Source organism: Phoca vitulina, unplaced genomic scaffold, assembly GCF_004348235.1.
Source record: "Phoca vitulina isolate PV1807 unplaced genomic scaffold, GSC_HSeal_1.0 scaffold25, whole genome shotgun sequence".
In the NCBI taxonomy this organism is placed as follows: Eukaryota; Metazoa; Chordata; class Mammalia; order Carnivora; family Phocidae; genus Phoca; species Phoca vitulina.
Genome location: NW_022589728.1, coordinates 45,183,352 through 45,208,377, shown reverse-complemented (window position 1 = coordinate 45,208,377; position 25,026 = coordinate 45,183,352). Strand labels below are relative to the sequence as shown.

At 34.2% G+C, this 25,026-nt stretch overlaps 1 protein-coding gene across 7 annotated transcripts in view; it reads right to left on the bottom strand.

The window, feature by feature from the left end:
• The window catches only part of VPS13B (vacuolar protein sorting 13 homolog B), a 749,374-nt gene that overhangs the window by 349,293 nt on the left and 375,055 nt on the right, over nucleotides 1–25,026 (bottom strand). For all 7 annotated transcript variants that reach the window (XM_032421506.1, XM_032421505.1, XM_032421503.1 and 4 more), the window contains one exon: nucleotides 11,804–12,024. In XM_032421506.1, coding sequence (XP_032277397.1) covers nucleotides 11,804–12,024 — 221 coding nt within the window. The remainder of the gene's footprint in view (nucleotides 1–11,803; nucleotides 12,025–25,026) is intronic.

The window sequence follows — 25,026 nt, the reverse complement described above, 5'->3', positions numbered from 1 at the left end:
GTACTTGGGTTATAGTTTTCTCTTGCTTTTTGTGTGATGAAGACTCAAATCTCAGGTTATAGTTCCTTTTCTTTAAAAAAAAATAATCTAATGGCTAGAGATCTTACAAAAAACCTTAGAAAAATTTTAGTTCAAACTCTTTTGTCCTTCATAATCAAGAATAAGTTCTCGCTAAAAAGAAACAATTTTGTTGCAAACCATATTTTGAAAAAAGATCATTTTACTTTTTCTTAAACAATTAAAACTGACAAATATGGAAAGCATAAACCAAAGAAAACAAGTTCTAAATACTTCTATGGGCGTAAAAGAGAACTGATGCTTTTATTGTCACTATTTATTTCCTTTAATGACTACCCTTAAATAATTGTGTATGAAAGTCACTAAGTACGTTGTGTAGTTAATGCACCAAGCAAACAGGTAAACTTTAAACATATTTTTATTTTCAAAGGAGAAAGTTGCTATCACAGAATTCAGACTTGCCAAATTCAGAGGTTTTTAAAAAAATTAAAAATTTAAAGATAAATGTTCCACTCTTATCCTCCAAGCTATACTGAAAACTATGCCAATTCAAGCCACAATGAGCTACCATTACCCACCTATTAAAATGGCTAACTTTAAAAAGCCTAGCCATGCCGGTATTGGCAAAGATGCAGAACAACTGAAACTCTCATTTACTGCTGATGGTAATGCAAAATGTAGAATATAGTTTGGTGAATTCTGAAAAAGGCATACACCCACCATATAACCCAGCCATTTCACTAAGTGTTTCCCCAAGAAAAACGAAAGTCTATGTCTGCACAAAGACCTGAATACAGATGTTCATAGCATTTTTTTTTCTGTAGTAATCTACAACTGAAAAAAATCTCAAATGTTCACCAATAAGTAGATAAACAAAATGCAGTATACCCATACAAGAGAATGCTACCTATCAATAAAAAACAAATCAATATGAATTCATGAAAAACATGGCTTAATCTCAAAATAATTGTGCTGAATGAAAGAAGCTAGGGAAAAAAATTAAAAAAAAAAAAAGGAGAGTTAGAGAAACAGAATACAACTGTATGATTCTATCTATACAGTATCTCAGCGAATGACAATTAATCCATAACGACAGAATCAGTAGTTGCCTGGAATGGGGGAAGAAGTGTAATGGAGGATAACAAAGTAGCATAAAGAAGCTTTTGAGGATGATGGATGGATGCATTGTCTTGATTCTGAGAATGGTTTCATGTGTCAAATCTTATAGCATTAGAGAATTTAAACATGTGCAGTTTATTGTATGTAAGAATATCCCAATAAAACTTTAAAAATCTCTAAAAAATGAGCACCATGTGAGGAGGTTTTATGTATATTTCTGAAGGTGACTGAATAACAACAATACCTTGTGTATCAAAAACTTACTGAATATTGAATATGTAATATTTTACTGTTTAAAAATTAATTTCATATACACTTTCTCATTTAATCTATAACCAATCATAAAGGAGACTTAATTGGACTGGAGAGGCTGTGCTAATTCTCAAGGGGATACATTCCTGAAGGACAGATGCAATTTAAGTGGATGCAAAAGGCCATTCTAGTCATAAGACTAGCAAGAGCAATAGCCCAGGGCAGGAAATGATATAGGGGCAACGAAAAGTTCCATCCAGTTAGGCAGGAAGAACTTGCTTTGCAGGGTATTAGGAGAGAGAGTCAGATAGAAGAGTAACCATAAAGATAGAAGAAGAAAACCATGGATACACAATTTCAATGGAAACCAAGCAGGGATGGAATTTCAACAAATTGGTGTTCATGGTGAACACCAAAGAGCTCTAAGTGAATACAAACTTAAAAAGGCTAGCTCATCTGGCATGCAGGTCGTCACTAATCATTAGAACTCAGTTTCAAAAAAAAAAGAGTTTTTGCCAAATTTAAAAGCCTTTTCATATAAAGCATAGCCCTTGCCCAGTCTAATTTTGCTTAAAGATAAAAATGAAAATCAGGGGCTCAGAAAAATTAAAAATGAGTGGTACTAGAATACAAATCCAGTTTTGTCTAAATCCAATGCTGTGTTCCTATACAGTGATGTCAAATTCCACTGCCTTTCTGAAAACTGAACATAATTTTATAGCAATAAAAACTATGAATAAACAGGATAAAAAGCATAAATCCATTCTTTCTCTAGTTCCACATACTTACAACCCAAAAATGCAAATATGGTTTTATGTTCCTAGAAATGCCTTTATAAGAAAACAAAATATATTTATTTATTGGCTAAAGGAAAATTGAAATTTATTATATTAAAAATAGGATTCTACAGGGTCTCTTAATTTTAGAATAAATACAATTTTTAAGGTCAAAGAGACTTTAAAGAGAATTGGGTAACTTCGGTAAAACAGTTACGTTAAAGGGAAGGGCTAATGAAAATCACCCTTAGAAACAAAAACTCTGAATATTCAACTGGGTTAAATATTTATACTAAGGCACTTGAATGGCAGTGAGTTCTAGGAACTGACATAGTAGCTTAGTTCACCATAGTTGATACACAGACCTACAATAATGTCTAACACGACAATGAATTTGTTCTGGGCATGCCTTATACGTAGAGCTTGCCCTTTATTTTAAAATATATAAACTACTTGAAGACTTTGTATCTAAGCAATAATGAATCAAATTAATTAATATACCAGTATCAAAACTTCTGATATTACTCTAATGGATAAACCAAAAAATGGTATTTATGAAGGAATTATTTCCTTAATGGAATCAAGAATCTTATGTACTGGCTACAAATCAATACTCTGCAAAGCTTCTGATAACACATGCAAAATTTGGTGGGTATACACAATGTTTTAGGGAACAGGTTCATAGCTTTTATCAGATTCTCAAGGAAGTCCATGGCACAGAAAAGAACAAGAAGCACTGTCATTCACAAAAACAAAAACAAAACAGATGGATTAGTGAGAAACCATTAACAACAACAACAAAAAGGTTATTTTGAGTCATTAATCTTAAAAACAAGTGATAAATTTTAGGATGCATGTGAATGTATTTTAGGGGCTCACGATATTCTTTATAAGGTAGGATACCCAGAAAATAAAAATCGACCTACAGATATATTTCATCAAGAAAGATTAAACATTTTTGGTACAAGATGCCATAAAGGTAATTAACTGTGTTACAAATACAAGGTTTGTATTTATAGAGCCTAAGGGAAGCTCTTCAAATTGCTAAGAAATTTAATAGAAAAATTGGGTAAATAATATAAATTATCAATTCATAAAACAAATCCATTGGCCAATAAACATTCAAAAACTGTTCAACCTTATTAATAATCAGGAAAATACAAATGTATGTAAATAATATGAATTGTCAATTCACAAATGCAATGGCCAATAAACATTTAAAAAGATGCTCGAATATCTGGTTTCATTTCCCTTCAGCCTGAGAGACTTCCTTTAGGATATCTTATAGTGCAGTACTACTGGTGATAGATTCCTTTATGTGAAAATGTCTTTATTTGGTCTTTACTCATAAACATGTATTTTTTTTTAATTTAGAATTTTGTGTTGAGAGGCTATTTTTTTTTCTCACAATTTAAAGGTGTTGCTCTTCTGACCTTTACACTCAGAAGAAGTAAACTAACAATCAAATCTTGGTTCTCTTGTACGCAATGCGTTATTTTTCTCATAATACCTTCAAGATTTGCTCTTTATCTGTGGCTTTCAACAGTTGCATTAAGATGCGTGTAGGCATGGCCTTCTTCATGTTGTATGGGCCAAGGGCAGGCCACCCCACAATGGGCCACTCTGACATGAAGATTATATCGAATTAAAAAACAATCAAAAATGGGGCTCCTGGGTGGCTCAGATGGTTAAGTGTCTGCCTTCAGCTCAGGTCATAATTCCAGGGCCCTGGGATGGAGTCCCGCATCGGGCTCCTTGTTCAGCGAGGAGCCTGCTTCTCCCTCCGCCTGGCGCTACCCCTGCTTGTACTCTCTCTTTCTCTCTCTCTGGCAAATAAGTAAATCTTTAAAAACAAACAAACAAAACAAAACCCAGCAGATTCAGGAAAAGCTCTTTACCACCCCCAACAACTGCATCAAAGAATTTAGGTGGAGGACCTGCTTCAGGAAGAGAACTATGACCACAAAGAACTACAATATGATATGAAGGAGGTATGGTAGATAGGGAGGAACGTAGCAAGGCCTGTTTGATCAAATTCCTCTATGTCCCATTATTTCTGAGTGGCCCAGCAAACATTAACTTACTAAACATTTATTCTTTTTCATCTTCCTGTAAATTGTATTCCTTTCCTCTCAAGTCCCAGACCCCTATCCCTTCTCCTTAGTCCAAGATGACATACATATATACCTAATTTTGCCTATCTTTGGAATTTCCATTTCTTGTGGATTCCCCACACATGTTATTTTTGTTATTGTTTCAAGTTTTTATTTTATTTATTTATTTATTAAAGATTTTATTTATTTATTTGACAGAGAGAGACACAGTGAGAGAGGGAACACAAGCAGGGGGAGTGGGAGAGGGAGAAGCAGGCTTCCTGCAGAGCAGGGAGCCTGATGCGGGGCTCGATCCCAGGACCCCAGGATCATGACCTGAGCCAAAGGCAGATGCTTAACAACTGAGCCACCCAGGCGCCTCTCAAATTCTTATTTAAATTCTAGTTAGTTAACATATAGGGTAATACTGGTTTCAGGAACAGATTTTAATGATTCATCACTTACATATAACACCCAGTGCTCATTATAACAAGTGCCTGCCTTTATGTCCATCACCCATTTGGCTCATCCCCCACCCACCTCCCTCCATCAACCCTCAGTTTGTTCTCTATAATTAAAAGTCTCTTATGGTTTGCCTCCCTCTTTTCCCCCCCTCCTGCCCCTATGCTCATCTGTTTTTTTTCTTTAATTCCACATATGAGTGAAATCATATGGTATTTGTCTTTCTCTGACTGACTTAATTCACTTAGCACAATAGACTCTATCTCCATCTGCGTCATTGCAAATGGCAAGATTTCATTCTTTTTGATGGCTGAGTATTATTCCATTGTATGTATGTATGTGTATGCCTATGTTCTCCTCTAGGATTTTGATGGTTTCCTGTCTCATATTTAGGTCTTTCAACCCATGCACATGCTATTAAATTTGATTTTCTGTTAATCTGTCTGATGTCAATTTGATTCTTAATTCACCTAGAAGGACCTTGAAGAGACAGAATATTCTCCCTCCTCGACAGTGTGTTTATCTTACTCATCTTCATTTTCCTCATTTCTGGATTAGGTATGTAGTACTGGACTTGCAGTACTCAGTAAGTATTTTTCTACACATGGGAAAAAAAAAAATCAAATCATCTCTTGTAATTTTGACAGTATCCAGAGGGAGTCTGGAAGCCTATACTAAAGCAACCACTCACAAGAAAGCAGTTTACTTGGAGTCTCTCTTTTTTTTTTTTAAGTAGGTTCCACGTCCAGCACGGAGCCCAACATAGGGGTTGAACTAACAACCATGAGACAAGACCTGAGCCAAAATCAAGGGTTCAACACTCAACCAACTGGGCCACCCAGGTGCCCCTGGAGTCTCATTTTTAATCATTAAAATTTAGGCTAACCTGGCACACAAGGATATAAAATAGTATTAACTCTTTACCAAATCTTTGAGTACACAATGATTCTTCAAAGTGTTTTGTGGCTTCCTAGCCCTTTGGGAACACTGCTAAATTCCACCAGGGATATTTATAACAATCTACAAAGAGGGTCTCACATTTTATATCAGAGTCAATCTAAACTAACAAAATGGCATTCATATAGCATTTCAGAGTTCATAAGGTGTTTTCACAACATTTCATAAATATCTCACATAAACTTCCCGACAATCCTGTGATCAACTTTGGTTATAGAAGCTGGTAATAATCAAACAGAAGTTGGTTTATAATGACTTATAAAGAAGACAAAATTGGAATTAAATGAATAGATAAAAATTATTACATTTTGGGTAAAGGGATTCTTGAGGCATGAGGTTCATTCAGCCTCGGTTTATTTCTCAAAAATAAAAGGTCTTGGTATTTGGGGAGCAGCAGCAAGGAGGCTCTGGGAGCCAGGTGATGGAGGTAACGACAAAAGAAGGAAGGAGACATGAGAAGGAAACACCAGACCAAAACTAAGCTCTATCTAGGTGATGACTTTGTTTAGAACCAGTTTATAAAAACAACAACAAAACCTGAGCTCGATTCCAAACGAAGTGGATGTCCAATAAAGATATTAGAGAGCTCTAGGCTTGAGCCACATTACATTTAATAAGATTCCACAGAAATCATGATACTACTGAGCATCTCAAAGTAAAAGAAAATTTTTTAAAAAGATGTGCTATGGTGAGCGCTGTGAATTGTGTAAAACTGTTGAATCAGAGACCTGTACCTCTGAAACAAATAATACATTATATGTTAAAAAAAAGAAGATAGTAGGAAGGGTAAAATGAAGGGGGGGAAATCGGAGGGGGAGACGAACCATGAGAGACTATGGACTCTGAGAAACAAACTGAGGATTCTAGAGGGGAGGGTGGTGGGGGGATGGGTTAGCCTGGTGATGGGTATTAAAGAGGGCACGTATTGAATGGAGCACTGGGTGTTATACGCAAACAATGAATCATGGAACACTACATCAAAAACTAATAATGTAATGTATGGTGATTAACATAATAAAATTAAAGAAAATAAAAAAGATTAATAGTGGCTTCCCAGGTTAAACAATAATGGTAATAAAATTTATTCTCAGCTAGGACAGCTATGGATATCCAGAACATGTAGAGTAGGACAATCCTCTCAAGGCTAAAATGACATTCATAAGTTCCTAAAATAGAAGGTCTCTGGTGGACGACTCCAGGTAGCAGTTAGCTATCATATAAGGATTAACTTACTACTAAATATAAACTATGAATATAAAAAATTTTTCTATTTTCTCCAGAAGTTTCTTCACTTGGCATAGTGATTAATATTCTTCCACGATGTTGCATTTTATCAATAATTGCCCGAGTAGTATTATATTGTATGGATAGGCCATAATGTGTTTAATTATTCATCTATTGATGAACATTTGGGTTGTGTTCAGTTTTAGCCTATACAATAAAGCTGCCAAATACATCTGTGTAGAAGTCTCTGCATGGACATATATTTTTGTTTCTCTGAGGAAAAAGGGAGGAATGACTAGGTCATATGCTAAGTGCACGTTATTCTTTTTTCAGGAATTTCCAAGTTGTTTCCAAAGTTGTGTAATTTTCACATTCCCAGCTACAGAATACAAAGAGTTCTAGATGGTTCACAATGCTCATTGTTTTTATTTTAGCCAATCTAATCAGTGTATAGTGGACTGTCTTCATGTTTTATTTTGTTTTTCCCTGATGAATAATGATGATGAGCACCTTTTCATGTGCTTACTGACCAGTAACATCCTCATTGGTAAATGTTTGTTCAAATCTTAGCCCTGGTCTTTGTCTTCATTTTATTTTTTTAACTGTTCTTTGTCGTCATGTTATCAAGTAGAAAGCATTCTTTAAATATTCTAGATAACAGACTCTTGATTTCAGCTCAGGTCTTGATCTTGGGTTTGTGGGATCGAGCCCTGCAACAGGATCCCTGCACAGTGGGGAGTGGGCTTGAGATTCTTTCCCTCTCCCTCTGCCTCTCCTGCCCCACACACGTGCTCTAATAAATTAAAACTGTATTAAATAAATCTTTCTCCTAGTGTATGGTTTTCTGCTATCTTACTATGTCTTTCAAAGAGAAAATGTTTTTAAACTTGATTATACCCAATATCAAGATCAATTTGGGGAGAGCTGCCATTTGAACAATATTGACTCATCCAATCTATGAACAGGTATATCTCTCCAGTTAGGTTCTTTAAATTCTCCCAGCAATGATTTCTGGTTTTCAAGGTACAGGTCTTGGACATCTTTAGTTAGATACATTTGTTTATGTTTCTGGGGACCAATATAAATGGAATGGGTTCGTTCCATTTTCCAATTGTTTCCTGCTACTATATGAAAATACAATTGATTTTTATTCATTACTCTTGTCTCCTGCAACCTTGATAATTTTATTAACTCCAGTAATAGGTTGTTAATTCCTCTAGGATTTTCTATAAAACATTTTATCATAAACAAATAGATCTTTACTTCTTTCCTTATCTTTATGCCTTTTAATTTCCTTTGTTTGGTTTATTGGAATGGCTAGGACATCCAGTATGATACAGAGCAAGTAGTAAAAGCAGGCATTCTGGGCTTTTTTCATATTTCAGTGGAAAACAATTCAGTATGATATTAAGTATGATATTTCATTTCCTACATATATCCTTTATCAGTTTTGAAAAATTCTCTAATATTTGTAATTTGCTAAGAGTTTTTATCATGAATGGGTGGTTAAATTTTATCAGATGTTTTACCTGCATCTATGGAAATTATCATTGGATTTTTCTCACTTCTTTTACTGATATGGTGAATTCTACCAAATGATTTTTGAATATTAAACCAAACTTGAATTTCTAAGATGAATCCCACTTTATCACCATTTATTAACTGTTTTATGTACTGCTATATTGATTTGCTAATATTTGATTAAGAATTTTTACATCTATTTTCATGAGGGATATTGATTTCTAATTCCTTCTTTTATAAAGACTTTTTCAGAATTTGGTAGTAGGATACTGGCTTCATAAAACAATCTGGGAAGAAATCCTTCACTCTCTATCTGTGGAAAAAAATTTGTGAAAATTTCCTATATTTTTCCCTTGAATATTTGATAAAATTCACCCACTGGGGCCTGAACTTTTTTTAAAACTTATTTTGATAGCATATTTAATTTCTTTTATAGATATAAAAGGATATTCAGATCTTCTACTTTGTATCATTTTTTGTAAAGTTATTTTACAGTAAAAATTTCTATTTCATCTAAATTGTTACACTTGCTGGCATAAAGTTGTTCATATTCTATTATTCTTTTAAAGTCTATAGGATCTGTGTGATAATGCTCCTCCTTCATTCCCAATATTGGTAATTTGTATTTTATCTTTCTCTCTTTCTTTATTGTACTAGTCATCTCTGCTCTTTTATTGTTTTTGGCCTTTTACTTCTTTTGGGTTTATCTTGTTCTTCGTTTTCTATTTCTTCCTTTCTAATGTAAATATTTAAAATTATGTTTTTCCTCTTAAGACTACTTTACTATATCCACTTTATTATCATTCAACCAAAACATTTTCTTATGTCCAAGTGATTTTTGTCTTTGATTCATAGATTATTTAGAAGGATGTTTACTGTCTAGATAGTTTTTTTATAGTTTATTACTTATTTCTAATACATTTTGACTATGATTAGATAATATACTTTATTTTAATCTCGTAAACAAAATGAGACAATGTACACCTGAAAAAAGTGTGTAGTCCATGGTTTTTAGATATGGTGTTCTATGAATGTCAAATGGATCAAGATGAGTTTGTAGTATTTTTCATTCTTCTAGGTCTCCAATTATTTATTTTTATCTGGTTGCTTTATCAACCGCTGAGAAAGGTGTTATAAAACTTCCCTATTATGTCTGTGGTATTTATTTTTCATCTAGTTGCTTTATAATTGCTGAGATTGTAAAAAAGTTCCCACTATGCAGCATGGAATAGAATCATCTGTTTTTCTCCTTTAATTCTACCCATTTTTGTTTCATGTCATTATTTATCTCTGCTAATACCCTTTTCCCTTTTGTTTATTTGATATTAAAATAAGCAAGTCCAGCCGTCCTATGCTGTTTGTATGGTATACTGTTCCTATGCATTTATTTATATTATATCTATTTCTTTATGTTTCAAATGCTTCTCTTTTAAGCAATATATAGTAGTCTTGCTCTATAAATCTTTGCCTTTTTTTAAATTTTTTTTTTAAAGATTTTATTTATTTATTTGAGAGAGAGAGAATGAAAGAGAGCACATGAGAGGGGGGAGGGTCAGAGGGAGAAGCAGACTCCCTGCCGAGCAGGGAGCCCGATGCGGGACTCGATCCTGGGACTCCAGGATCATGACCTGAGCCGAAGGCAGTCGCTTAACCACTGAGCCACCCAGGTGCCCTAAATCTTTGCCTTTTAATAGGAATAGCTGGACCAGAGGTCAGCAAACTTTCCCTTAAAGGGTCAGATAGTAAACATTCTAGGCTTTGTGAGCCATACTGTTTAAGCAACCTCAGACAAAATGTAAAAACTGGGTTTTTGGCCTGCAGGCTTTTGTTTGCTAACTCATGGTCTAAAGACTCTTGGTTAACATCATTAACATTTAACATTGTTGGTGAGAATAGCTCAGCTCTACCATTTTATTTATTTATTTATTTTTGTTACAAGTTTTTATTTAAATACTAGTTAGTTAACATACAGGGTAATATTGGTTTAGGGAGAATTTAGTGATTCATCACTTACATAGAACACCCAGTGCTCCTCACAACTAGTACCCTCCTTAATACCCATCACCCATTTAGCCCATCCCCCGCCCACCTCGCTCCATTAATCTTCTTTGTTCTCTACAGTTAAGAGTCTCTTATGGTTTGCCTCCCTCTCTTTTTTTTCCCCCTTCCCCTATGTTCACCTGTTTTGTTTCTTAAATTCCACATATAAGTGAAATCATATGGTATGTCTTTCTCTGACTTATTTCGCTTAGCATAAGAGACTCTAGCTCCATCCACATCATTGCAAATGGCAAGACTTCATTTTTGTTTCTACCCTATTTTTAAACTGTTACCATTTCTTGACTTCTTTAGATCATTTGAATATTTTTTGGTATTCCATTTTAATACATTTGTTGGCTTTTTAGCCATATCTCTTTGTATTTTTGCATTTTATTTTTAGTAGTTATTTTAGAAGAATAATATATGTTGAAAAACTTTCATAGTCTAGTTAAGAGTTTACACTGTACCACTTTACACGATATTCAGAAATCTGGCAGCCATTAGGTCCCTTTAATCCTCCATTAACCAGATAGGGAGAAGAGAAGAAAGGAGGATGGTATCAGTAAGGAGGCTCTACGAAATATGAAATAATATTTGAACCCACTTTAAAAAAACACACTCTAAAAACTGGCTTAATTACTGGCTTGTAACCACTAATGCTGAGATAAACATAGATTTATCAATATTGACCTGTTGGATACAATGCCTACCCAAAAAGAATTGTTTTAAAATATAATTTCAAATAGTATTCAACACTGACAATCTATGTAGAAAGTATACCACAGTCTGCTTAAGGTTAAAGAAACAAGTTAACTACATGCAATTAATAATTTATATAAATCCAGGAAACTGAAATTCATATTAAATTGTAACAATACAGAATTCAACATATTTGGCTTATACCAACTGAAATGTTATGGGATTAGCAAAATATATTTCTTAAGTAGTAAACAGTGCTTTTTTTTTTTTAATATTACGTGTAGAGCAAAAGAAGTTCTGAGTGAGAATCTGGCTGAAAATTATATTTGATCCATTCAAAGACTCTTCCAGTGTGATAATAAAGTAGTCCTTCAGTGTTTAAACACTTTACATCTGCAACTGATTTCATTCTTTCAGCCAAAGGATGCATTTATGCTGCCACCATTACATTTTCAGAAGAGTTTAAGTTACAAAACTTGAGAGAGCTTCAAAGCAATACTTAATCTAACCATTCTGATCTTGATGGCTCTGTTAAAAATAATTTAGGACACTAAACAGAAGAGAAACCCTTTACAAAATTGATAACAATTGTTCTTAAATCACATTATTTTAAATTTCCTTTCATAAATCAACTATACTAACCTGAGGGTTCGAGCATTTTATCTGAAGTGACTCTAGGTCAACATGGAGACAGACAACAAATGAATGCCTTGTATCAGGTCCTGTAGCAAGTAGTTTTTGAGATGTAACAGCTAGAGTAGAGGTACAACCCATAGGTTCCACTAGGCAAAGTGTCACTTGTTTTCCGAAAAGGGTATACATGCTGAAATGATGCAAGTTGATAGTCCAAGGAAAAGCATTACCTGGTAACAAGGACAAAGGGGGTGGAGAAGCACACATATAAAAATATAGTTGTCACTTGACAGTAAGGTGTCTATCATCTATTTTTGAAATAGAAAACATTTAATACAGCATCAAAAAAGCGACTATACCAGAGACCAATGTGCTAAACAATTTATATGCTGTTTAAAAGTAATTCTGACAAATGTTTATATTTGTATTTATTATAATATACTACATATCAATAATCCTATACATCATAAAACACACAGAAATAACATACTACTACATCAATAATTATATACGTTATAAAACATACAGAAATAGAACGTAAGGAAATGAGAGAGAGAAATAGAAGTTCTAACTTCCTCTTCCTTCACCCTAGTGGGCTGCGTTGTGCAACTGCTGGGGATGTATTCATTATACCTTGGAGATCACAGATCTAGCTGAGGAATAAGAGATGAAAAGAATAAATAATCTATTATTGTTTACTGGACTACCTGCATCAAAATCACGTGGGTGCTTATATAAACCACAGATTCTTGGCTTCTAACTCAGACCTTCTTAATCAGAATCTCTGGGGTAAGACCCAAGATGCATTTTGGTATCTTCCGCTGGTGATTCTTATGTATAATACGTTATTTTTAAATAAAATATACTTGATAAAAAATAAGCACTCATAAATATCAGGAGTAAAAACAAAATTCCTTTCCTTCTTTTATACTTTCTTTTATTTATGTGTCAGAGATTAATTCATTAATATAAATTATGAGACAAAACTGTTTTTTAATGCAGCTATAGATAAAGTACTTTGTGAAATGATTTTTTCAAATATACTCAGTACTGGAATATTTATTAACATTTATTCTTGAGCTGCCAACTAATGCAAAATAGGTTCCTATGATTTGCAGTTTTGACTTTGCAATTCTACTAGCACTTGTAAGAATAGATATTATAGACATCTTTATGAGGAGCTAAATAATTTTTAAGCAAATTGAAAATACTTATTTTCTAAATAAAGAGGTACTAGTACCTCACTGCAAATAAATTAGAAAATATGATATATAAAGAATAATCAAAACCAGTCCTAAACAAACTAGAAAATATTATATAAGAAAAAACTTGTCAAAATGGGAGGTACTGATAATCACTGAAGATAAATTAGAAAATATAAAAAGAAAAATCAAAACTAGTCAAAACCCTGCCACTCCCAGTAATAACTATTAACATAACTAATATTTCCTTCAAGTCTTTTTTTTCCCTACATTGTGCTGGATATGCCTACACAGTTAGAAGCAGGGTCACAATGTAAATACCAAGTGAATTACAAACTGGATCATACTGTATGTTTATACATACACACACATTATATATGGAATATAAGTAATAATTTGAACTATGGTTATATTAAGTAGATGCTACAAGGTAGGTTCTTGTAAGTATGAATACTCAAAATGTCTTGACCAAATATAGTTCATAAGATTAAAATTAGAATCTTTGAAATTGAGACCTGGATACTAGAATGAATCTAGCTACATAGTAGGCCACAATAACTTGACTGGAAACAATGAAAACTGCATAATAGTATGTGGTCAAGCACTGTGGCACCCTGCCTGTCTTAAGATTTAAAATATTTGCCCCCAAGAAAGAATGACAAACATTAAATCATCTGTAACTAATTCTAAAATTTTTTTAAAACCTACTCAAAGGTCCATGCTATTTTACAAAATAAACTCTTTGCCAAATGCCTTAAAATATTCTGGAATGATTTCAGGTTACATATTTTAAAACTGGTAGTGAGCTATATATAGTTTTTCAAATTTTATGTTATCCAAGAAATGCTAAATTGTGGGTAAGTTGAATGAAGAGCACCAAATTTAACTTTGTTAAATTAAAAATAAAATCCCAAATGACATTAGTACTATCTCAGGTGTGTCTCTGCTTCTCCTTTGGAATGAGACCAATAAATTGAAATCCGTTTTATCATATTCTAAGTCTTAAAGAGAACCTTTTAAAACAATACTTTACACCCATTTATTTAGTCTGCAGATTGTCTTTTAAGAAAAAGCACACTCTACAATGTAATGACAAAAATTCCCACAATTAATCATTGTGAAATAAATTATCAAAACACAGCAAATCATTAGCTGCACAAGTATTCCTTTCACATACATGTACACACAAAATAAAAACACCTTACCTAATTATAACACTGGGAATATAATACTCTAGAGGCTCCCTAAAAGATGTTCAGACGTCCGTGGCAGGCCAGAACCACGAACTATTCTGAGACTTTCAAGACCAGTATTTTATACTTTAATTGTAAAGTTCTAATGCTGTAACATGTTTTATTTTAGATAAACTATTGTTGGCAGAATTCAGAAATTTTCAAAGTATCTAAAGAACAAGAAAAATGAAAAACAAAGAAAACTTATAATTCCGTTTCTGTGTGAATTTGTGAAAACTCTATTATTGACAGAGAAAAAGATACCCAATAAAGTAATTATCATGAAAATGACAAACACACACTGTTTTAATTCAGATTAAATAATTTGGAAGAGCATGAATATGACTGAGCTGTGGGGAAAAATAAATATATAAAGAAAACTCAGTAAGACCATGTGCTACATGGATCAAAAATGAGGAAGAGAGCACTGGAGTTTATTAGATAATATTAATTTACAACCGAGAAAAATTTTAGAAAGTATACACGGTGGATTTCCTTACATTGTATGACATGTTGCTGATTTTGCATGATACCAGAAGCAGAATATAAAAAACTGCTTTAGATAACAAAGAAAATTATATATGTATTATACACACAAACACTCAAAAATTTTATTATCAATGTTGGGGTCAGTGAACAATGACTAATTACTAGACCCTCATCATACAAATTTAATTTATGATCTTGAATCTTGCTGGATAATGATTAATATTTTGGAAAGGGAATCAGTTTTTCCCTTTCTAAAGATACTCTACTAGACTTACAGGAAAAAGTATATACACTTGGGGCCAAAGTGAATCACTTTACAAACTTCAATGTGGCAAATAAGAAAGTAGGTCAATATTGGAGATACTCTCATTTTTCTTTGCTTTCTTAACCTTAGTCATTGTCTTCAGAAACAAAAAAGTATCTTCTAATTTTTTCCATTATGTTCCACAATCCAGTATGACTCAGGCAGTTTTTTATTTCAAATATGAACTGGTATAACAGAAATATTTTACTATCTACTGTGAGGTTAATACTTTGGAGACAGATATATTATATTCTGCAAATATAAATGAGCCAAAACTGCGAACACTGTTTTCCCAAACTACTTAGCACTTAATTGATTTAAGACAGTTAAGGTAAAGGGTTCTTTAATTCTATGTGATGTTAATTTAAGTAATGGGTACTTTCAAGGAATGAGGCATTAAAAATAATATGAATATAACCAATTTTCCTGGCAGAGAGCAGCCAAAATGCCTAGAAGAGAGGTAAATGAAAATGAGTAACCTATAGATTTATTTGCTCTGCAACCAAAATTCTCCATTTTGGAACAATATTAAAAACACAAATAATTGGCAATTAAAAATGGGCAGAGGATGCAGCAACTTCTTCCCAGAAACATCGCCAAAGGCAAGGGAAGCAAGGGCAAAAATGAACTATTGGGACTTCATCAAGATAAAAAGCTTTTGCACAGCAAAGGAAACAGTCAACAAAACCAAAAGACAACCGACAGAATGGGAGAAGATATTTGCAAATGACATATCAGATAAAGGGCTAGTATCCAAAATCTATAAAGAACTTATCAAACTCAACACCCAAAGAACAAATGATCCAAACAAGAAATGGGCAGAAGACATGAACAGACATTTTTCCAAAGAAGACATCCAAATGGCCAACAGACACATGAAAAAGTGCTCAACATCGCTCGGCATCAGGGAAATCCAAATCAAAACCTCAATGAGATACCACCTCACACCAGTCAGAATGGCTAAAATTAACAAGTTAGGAAACGACAGAAGTTGGCAAGGATGAGGAGAAGGGGAACCCTCCTACACTGTTGGTGGGAATGTAAGCTGGTGTAGCCACTCTGGAAAACAGTATGGAGGTTCCTCAAAAAGTTGAAAATAGAGCTACCGTACGACCCAGCAATTGCACTACCGGGTATTTACCCCAAAGATACAAATGTAGTGATCCAAAGGAGTATGTGCAACCCAATGTATATATCAGCAATGTCCACAACAGCCAAACTATGGAAAGAACCAAGATGTCCATCGATAGATGAATGGATAAAGAAGATGTGGTATATATATATACAATGGAATATTATGCAGCCACCAAAAAAAAAAAAAGAAATCCTGCCATTTGCAATGATGTGGTTGGAACTGGAGGGTATTATGCTAAGCGAAATAAGTCAATCAGAGAAAGACATGTATCATATGATCTCACTGATATGAGGAATTCTTAATCTCAGGAAACAAATTGAGGGTTGCTGGAGTGAAGGGGGGTGGGTGGGATGGGGTGGCTGGGTGACAGACATTGGGGAGGGTATGTGCTATGGTGAGTGCTGTGAATTGTGTAAGACTGTTGAATCACAGACCTGTACCTCTGAAACAAATAATATATTATATGTTAAAAAAAAAAAAAAAAAAAAAAAAGAAGAAGATAGTAGGAAGGGAAAAATGAAGGGGGGAAAACGGAAGGGGAGATGAACCATGAGAGATGATGGACTCTGAGAAACAAACTGAGGGTTCTAGAGGGGAGGGGGGTGCGGGGATGGGTTAGCCTGGTGATGGGTACTAAAGACAGCACGTACTGAATGGAGCACTGGGTGTTATACACAAACAATGAATCATGGAACACTACATCAAAAAAACAAATAAATAAATAGAGAAAAAAAATGGGCAGAGGATCTGAACAGTTAATATTCCAAAGAAGACATACAAATGACTAACACATATGTGAAAAAATGCACAATATCCCTCATAATCAGGAAAATGCAAATCAGAACCACAAGGAGATATCACCTCACACCAGTAAGAATGGCTAGTATTTAAAAGACAAGAAATAATAAGTGTTGGCGAGGATGTGGAGAAAAGGGAGCCCTTGTGCACTGCTGGTGGGAATGTAAACTGATGTAGCTACTATAAAAAACAGGATGGAGACTCCTCAAAAAATTAAAAATAGAGTTAACTTATGATCCAGTAATCCCACTACTGGTTATTTATCCAAAGAAACAAAAACACTAATTTGAAAAGATATATGAACCCCTATGTTTACTACAGCATCATTTAAAAGTCAAGATATTCAAACACATTCTCAAAAAAAAAAAAAAAACCACTTTTTTCTTTTTCCCCTTCTATTCTCTTTTTACTCCCTTCTCCACATTTTATGTATATGTTGTCACATTTACATCTTTTTATTCATAATTTTGTGTCTAATTATGACCATTTCTTTTCCACTTAAAGAAGTCTCTTTAGGGGTGCCTGGAGGGCTGTGCCTTCAGCTCAGGTCATGGTCCCAGGGTCCTGGGATGAGCCCTGCATAGGGCTCCCTGCTCAGCGGGGAGTCTGCTTCTCCCTCTCCTCCCCACTAGTGCTCTCTCTCGCTATCTCTGTCTCTCTCTCTCTCTCAAATAAATAAAATCTTAAAAAGAAAAAGAGAAGTCTATTTAAAATTTCTTGTAAGGCTGGTTTAGTGGTGAGAAACTCCTTTATCTCTTGTTTGTCTTAGAAACTTTTTCTCTCTCCTTCAAATACGAATGATGATCTTGCCAGGTAGAACATGTCTGAACTTAAATGGCAATCAAATCAATATAGACTGCTATTTACTTAGGATGCTATATGAGAAACTCATGGTAACAACAAACCCAAAACCTATGATAGATACACAAAAGATAAAGAGAAAGAAAGCCAAACATAATACAATGGATACTCACTATTCACAAAGAGAGGAAGAAGAAAGGAACATACAAAAACAACCAGAAAGCATATTTTTAAAGTGGCAATAAGTACATACCTATCAATAATTACTTTAAATGTAAATGGCCTAAGTGTTCCAATCAAAAGACACAGTGTGGCAAAATGGATAAAAAACAATGTTGATCTATATGCTATCAAGAGACTCAGCTCAGACCTAAAACATATACAGACTGAAAGTGAAGGAATGGAAAAACATTCACCATGTAAATGGAAGAAGAAAAAAGCTGAGGTAGCAGTACTTGTAGCAGACAAAATAGACTTTAAAACAAAGACTGTAACAAGAGACAATAAGGGCAATGCATAATATTAAAGATATCAATCCAACAAGAGGATATAACAATTTTAAGTATATACTCACCCAACACTAGAGCACCTAAATCAATAAAGCAAATATAAACAGACATAAAGAGAGAAATTGATGGTAGGGTGAATAATAGTAGGGTACACTTTAACACTCCACTTACATCAATGGACGGATAATCCAGACAGAAAATCAGACGGGATCAGGCACGTTCAGGGTGGTATGGCCATAGAAACAAACTGAGGGTTCTAGAGGGGAGGGGGGTGGGGGGATGGGTTAGCCCAGTGATGGGTATTAAGGAGGGCATGTATTGCATGGAGCATTGGGTGTTACACGCAAACAATGAATCATGGAACACTACATCAAAACCTAATGATGTACTGTATGGTGACTAACATAACATAATAAAATTAAAAAAAAAAAAATCCAGACAGAAAATCAATTAGGAAACAATGTCTTTGAATGACACATTGGGTAAGATGGACATAACAGATATATACAGAACATTCCATCCAAAAACATATAATACACATTTTTTTCAACTGCACACGAAACATTTTCCAAAACAGATCACTACGAGGCCACGAAACAAGCATCAATAAATTTAAGATTGAAACGAGAAAGGGAAGTAGGAGACAGATGCACAACCTTCAGTAACTGAAAACAGGGACCTCCTGCGAGTCCCCATGGTTGCATTCCTTGCAACAGCTTGGAGAGAGGACAGCACTTTACCAAAGCCCATTTGTGGATGGTTGTCATCCCAAACTGCATCCTTACCGCAAGGGGTCTGCACATTTCCATGTGCATTTTGTGAAAGCCTTTTGTATATATGACCGGTGTTTTGTTAATACATGTAAATATAATTATCAAAATAAACAATCTTTTCAAAATGCTTTAAAAAAAAGAATGAAATCATACCATGTATGTTTTCTGATAATATGAAACTAGAAATAAACCGCATGAAAAAAAACTGAAAAAATCCACTAACATATGGAGATGGAACAACATGATACTAAACAACCAAATGGTCAATGAAGCAATCAAAGAAGGAATAAAAAAATACATGGAGATAAATGAAAATGAAAACACAAAAGGTCCAAACTCTTTAGGACACAGCAAAAGCAGTTCTAAGAGGGAAGACTAGCAACACAAGCCTTCCTGAAGATATGCTGGCTAACTGAACACAATTAAAAAAAAGAAACAAGAAAAAGTTCAAATAAACAATCTAACCTTACACCTAAAGTAACTAGAGAAAGAACAAACAAAACCCAAAGTGATGAGAAGAAACGAAATAATATCAGAGCAGAAATAATGATGAAGAGACTAAGAAAAAAAAAAAAACAACAGAAAAAAATCAATGAAACCCAGGGCTGGTTTTCTGAATAGGTAAACAAAATTGACAAACCATTAGCCAGACCCATCAAGAAAAAAAGAAAAAGAACCTAAATAAATAAAATCAGAAATGACAGAGGAGAAGTAACAACTGACACAACAGAAATACAAGAGTGTAACAAAATACTTTGAAATATTACATGCCAACAAACTGGACAATCTAGAAGAAATGGATAAATTACTAGATACATACAATATTCCAAACTGAACTATGAAGAAATAGAAAATGTGAACAGACTGATTACAAGTAATGAAACTGAATTGGTTATCGAAAAATACCCAGAAAATAAAATTCCAGGATCAGATGGCTTCATAGGTGAATTCCACCAGACATTTAAAGAAGAGTTAATACCTCTTCTCCACAAAAAATTCCAAAGAACAGAAGACAAATCAAAGCTTCCAAATACATTCTACAAGGCCAGCATTACGCTGATAGCAAAACCAGACAGAAGACACCAGAAAAAAAGAAAACGACAGGTCAATATCCCTAAAGAAAATGGATGCAAAAATCCTCAACAAATATTAGCAAACTGTATATAACAATACATTAAAAAAATCAATCACCACAATCAGGTGTGATTTATTCCAGGGATGCAAGGATGGATCAATACTCACAAATCAATCAATATCATACATCCGTCAACAAAGGGTAAAAATCATATGCTCATCTCAACAGGTTCAGAAAAATCATTTGACAAGATTCAACATCCATTCATGATAAAAACGCACAACAAAGTGGGGTTAGAGGGCATACCTCATCATTATAAAGGCTATATGAAAAACCCACAGCTAGGGTACCTGGGTGGCTCAGTCTGTTGAGTGTCTGCCTTTGGCTCAGGTCATGATCTCAGGGTCCTAGGATCAAGCCCCATGTTGGGCTCCCTGCTCAGTGGGGAGCCAGCTTATCCCTCTCCCTCTGCCCCTCCCCTCCTGCTTGTGCTCTTTCTCACACACACACTCTCTCTCTGTCAAATAAATAAATAAATAAATAAATAAATAAAGCCCACAGCTAACATCATAGTCAATTGTGCAAAACTGAGAGGTTTCCCTGTAAGGTCAGGAACAAGACAAGGATGTCCACTCTCACCAATTTTTATTCAACATGGTACTGGAAGTCCAATCTATAGCAATCAGGTAAGAAAAAGAAGAGGCATCTATATTGGTAAAGAGGAAGTTAAACTGTCACTATTTGCAGATGACATGATATATATAGAAAATCCTAAACACTCCACCAAAAAACTATTAGAATAAATTAATTCAGTAAAGTGGCAGGATACAAAATTAATACCTACAAATGGGTAGGATTTCTATACACTAACAAAAAAGAAAGTGAAAATTTAAAAAATCCACCATTTACAATTGCACCAAGAAGAATAAAATACCTACGAATAAACAACCAAGGAGGTGCAAGACCTGTACTCTGAAAACTATAAAATACTGATGAAAGACACTGAAGACAACACAAACACAGGGAAAGACATTCTATGCTCATAGATTGGAAGAATTAATGTTGTTGAAGTGTCTGTATTACCTGAAGCAATCAACAGATTCAATGCAATCCCTATCAAAATACCAACAGCATTTTTTACATAACTACAGCAAGGAATAACAAAATTTATACAGAACTACAGAAAACCCCAATTTCTAAAGCAATCCTGAGAAGAACAAAGCTGCAGGTTTCACAATACCAGATTTTAAGATATGCTACAAAGCTGTAGTTATCAAAACAGTATGGTACTTGCACAGAAATATTCAAAGATTAATGGAACCAAATAGACAGCCCAGAAATAAACATGCTTATATGGTCAGTTAATCTATGATAAAGGAAGCAAGACTATACAATGAGGAAAAGACAGTATTTTCAATATATGATGCTGGAAAAACTGGACAGCTACATGCAAAAGAATTAAAGTAGACTACTTTCTAACACCAAACACAAAAATAAACTCAAAATGGATTAAAGACCTAAAAATAAAACCTGAAACCATAAAAATCCTAGAAGAGAGCACAGGCAGTAATTTCTCTGACATTTGCCATAGCAACTTTTTTCTAAATCTTTCTCCTAAGGCAAGGGAAATAAAAACAAAAGTCATCTACAGGGACTACATGAAAATAAAAAGCTTGCGCACAGCAAAGGAAATAGTACAACTAAAAGGTAACCTAAGGAGTGGGAAAATATATTTGCAAATGACATATCCAATAAAGGTTAGTATCCAAAATAAATAAAGAACTTACATAACACACACACACAATGAATAATTCAATTAAAAATGGACAAAAGACATGATTAGACATCTCTCCAAAGAAGACATCCAGATGGCCAACAGACACATGAAAAGATGCTCAACATCACTCATCAGGGAACTGCAAATCAAAGCCACAATGTGATGTCACCTCATACCTGTCAAATGTATCAAAAACATAAGAAACAAGTGTTGGCAAGGATGTAGACAAAAAGAACACTCAGGTGCTGTTGGTGGGAATGCAAATTGGTGCAGCCACTGTGGATAACACTATGGAGATTCCTCAAAAAATTAAAAATTGAAATCTATATGATCCAATAATTTCATTATTGGGTATTTACCCAAGGAAAACAAAAACACTAACTCAAAAAGGCATATGCACCTCTATGTTTATTGCAGCATTATTTACAAGAGCCAAGACATGAAAGCAACCTAAGTGACCATCAACAGATGAATGAGTAAGAAACACACTAGCATATTACTCGACCATAAAAAAGAATGAGACTGTGCATTTGGACAATATGGAAGGACATAGAGGGTATTATAAGTGAAATAAGTCAGACAGAGAAGGAAAAGTGCTATATGATTTCACTTATATTTAAGAAACAAAACAAGAAACAAATACAAAAACAGATTCTTAAATACAGAGAACAAACTGGTAGTTGCCAGAGAGGAGGAGGGTGAGGAAGGTGAAATAGATAAAGGGGATTAAGAATAGATTTATTGTGAGGAGCACTGAGTAAAGAATAGAACTGTTGAGTCATTATACTGTACTACTGAAACTAGCATAACACTGTTTATACTTCAATTAAAAAAAAGAAGAAATGAAAAACTTAGAGCTCAGTAGCAGATTCATGGTGGTCTAAGAAAAAAAAAACCAATGAACCTCTCAATAGAGGACATATCAGGGCATTTGGGTAGCTCAGCTGGTTAAGTGATTCTGTTTCAGCTCAAGTCATGATCTCAAAGTCATGAGATCGAGCCCTGCATTGATCTCCATGCTCAGCCTGGAGTCTGTGTGGGATTCTTTCCCTCTTCCTCTCCCTCCCTATCTGCCCCTCCCCCAGCTCATGCTAAGGAAGGAAGGAAGGAAGGAAGAATCTTTTAAAAATTGGAGGATGTATCAATAGAAATTATCCAACCTGAAAAAAAATTTGAAAAATTAACAAAGCCTCAGAGACCTGAAGAACAACATCAAATACACTGATACAAATTTAACACAGACCCAGAAGGAGAGAACAGAGAAAAGAACAGAAAAATATTTGAGGAAACAATGGCTGAAGAATCCTAAAATTGATACATAGCATTAACACATAACATCCAAATAGCTCAACCAAGCCCAAATAGGATGAATACTAACACACAAATACCTAAATTTAATATACAGAAATTAGTGAAAACTAAAGAACCAGAGAAATTCTTGAAAGCAGTAAAAAAAAAAAAATCATTATATATAGGAGAAAATCAATACATTTAAAAGCCGACTTTTATGTAAAATAATGGAGTTCAGAAGGCAGAGTATCAACAATATCCAAATTATGGAAGGGGTGATGTGGTATATATACACAATGGAATATTACTCAGCCATCAAAAAGAATGAAATTTTGCCATTTGCAATGACATAGATAGAGCTAGAGAGTATTATGCTAAGTGAAGTAAGTCAAAGACAAATACCATGATTTCACTCATATGTGGAACTTAAGAAACAAATGATCATGGGGGAAAAAAGAGGCAAAGCAAGAAGCAGACTCTTAACTATAGAGAACACACTGATGATCACTGGAGGGGAGGTGGGTAGGGGGATGAGTTAAATAGATAATGGGGATTAAGGAGTACACTACTTGTGATGAGCACCCGGTGTTGTATGTAAGTGTTGAATCACTGAATTTTACACCTGAAACTAATATTACCCTGTATGTTAACTAACTGGAATTTAAATAAAAACTAAAAAGACCTAAGGGTGGGGGGGGGGAAGAAGGCAGTGAAAAATCACATTCAAATACAGGAAAGAAAATAATGAACTGTCAAGGCAAAAACACTATATCCAGAAAAATTATGTTCCAAATTTTAAGATGAAATAAAAACAATCTCAGATAAACAAGGGCTGAGAGACTTACTGACAGCAAAGTGCCTTATGAGAAATACTAAAGTAAGTCCATCAGGTATTAATTCAAACCCACAGGAAAAAATGAAGAGAACTGGATATGAGCAACATGTGGGTTAATATGAAAGACTATAAGTACATTATTTCCCATTTTTCTTAAGTTATTTAAAAGGCAATTGATTATATAGAGAGCAATAAATAAGACACTATTGTTGGGTAATGATTTGTGGAGATGTAATCTGTGTGAACAGAATGGGGTAGAGAATAGAAATATGTTAGAACAAATTTTCTATAATTCACAAAAATTAAGTTAAAATATAGCTAAGTTAGAGTGTGATAACCAGATGCATAATAATACAATCCCTATAGTCACCACTGAAAAAGTACACACTAAAAATATTGGAGAAAATTGAATGGTACACTAAAATACACATTTAAAATATAGGAGGTAGTAAAAGAGGATCAGAGGAACAAAATACACAAAAGAAACAGACAACAAATAGCAAACAACCAATTTAAATATTTATTTTTTTATTTAGAGAGAGACGGGGGGACAAGCAGGAGGGGTAGAGGGAGAAGGTTTATAGGGGTGCCTGGGTAGCACAGTCGGTTAAGCATTGGACTCTTGATTTTGGCTCAGGTCATGACTTCAGGGTCCTGGGATCCAGCCCCAGTTGGGCTCCATGCTCAGCAGGGAGTCTGCTTGAGATTCTCTCTCTCTCTCTCCCTCTGCCCCTCTCCCTACACATGCTATCTCTCTCAAATAAATAAATAAAATCTTTTTAAAAAAGTAAGTGTTATAGAGAGAAAAAGAGACTTAATAATGATAATGGGGTCAATACGTTAGGAAGCTGTAACAATTAATTATATATGCATATGCATCTAAAGACAGAACTTCAAAATACACAAAGCAAAAACTGACAGGATTTAAAGAATAAGCAACTAAACGGTAAAACTTGAATATTTCAATAATCTACTCTCAATAATTGATAGAATAAATAGAAAGTCACTGTGG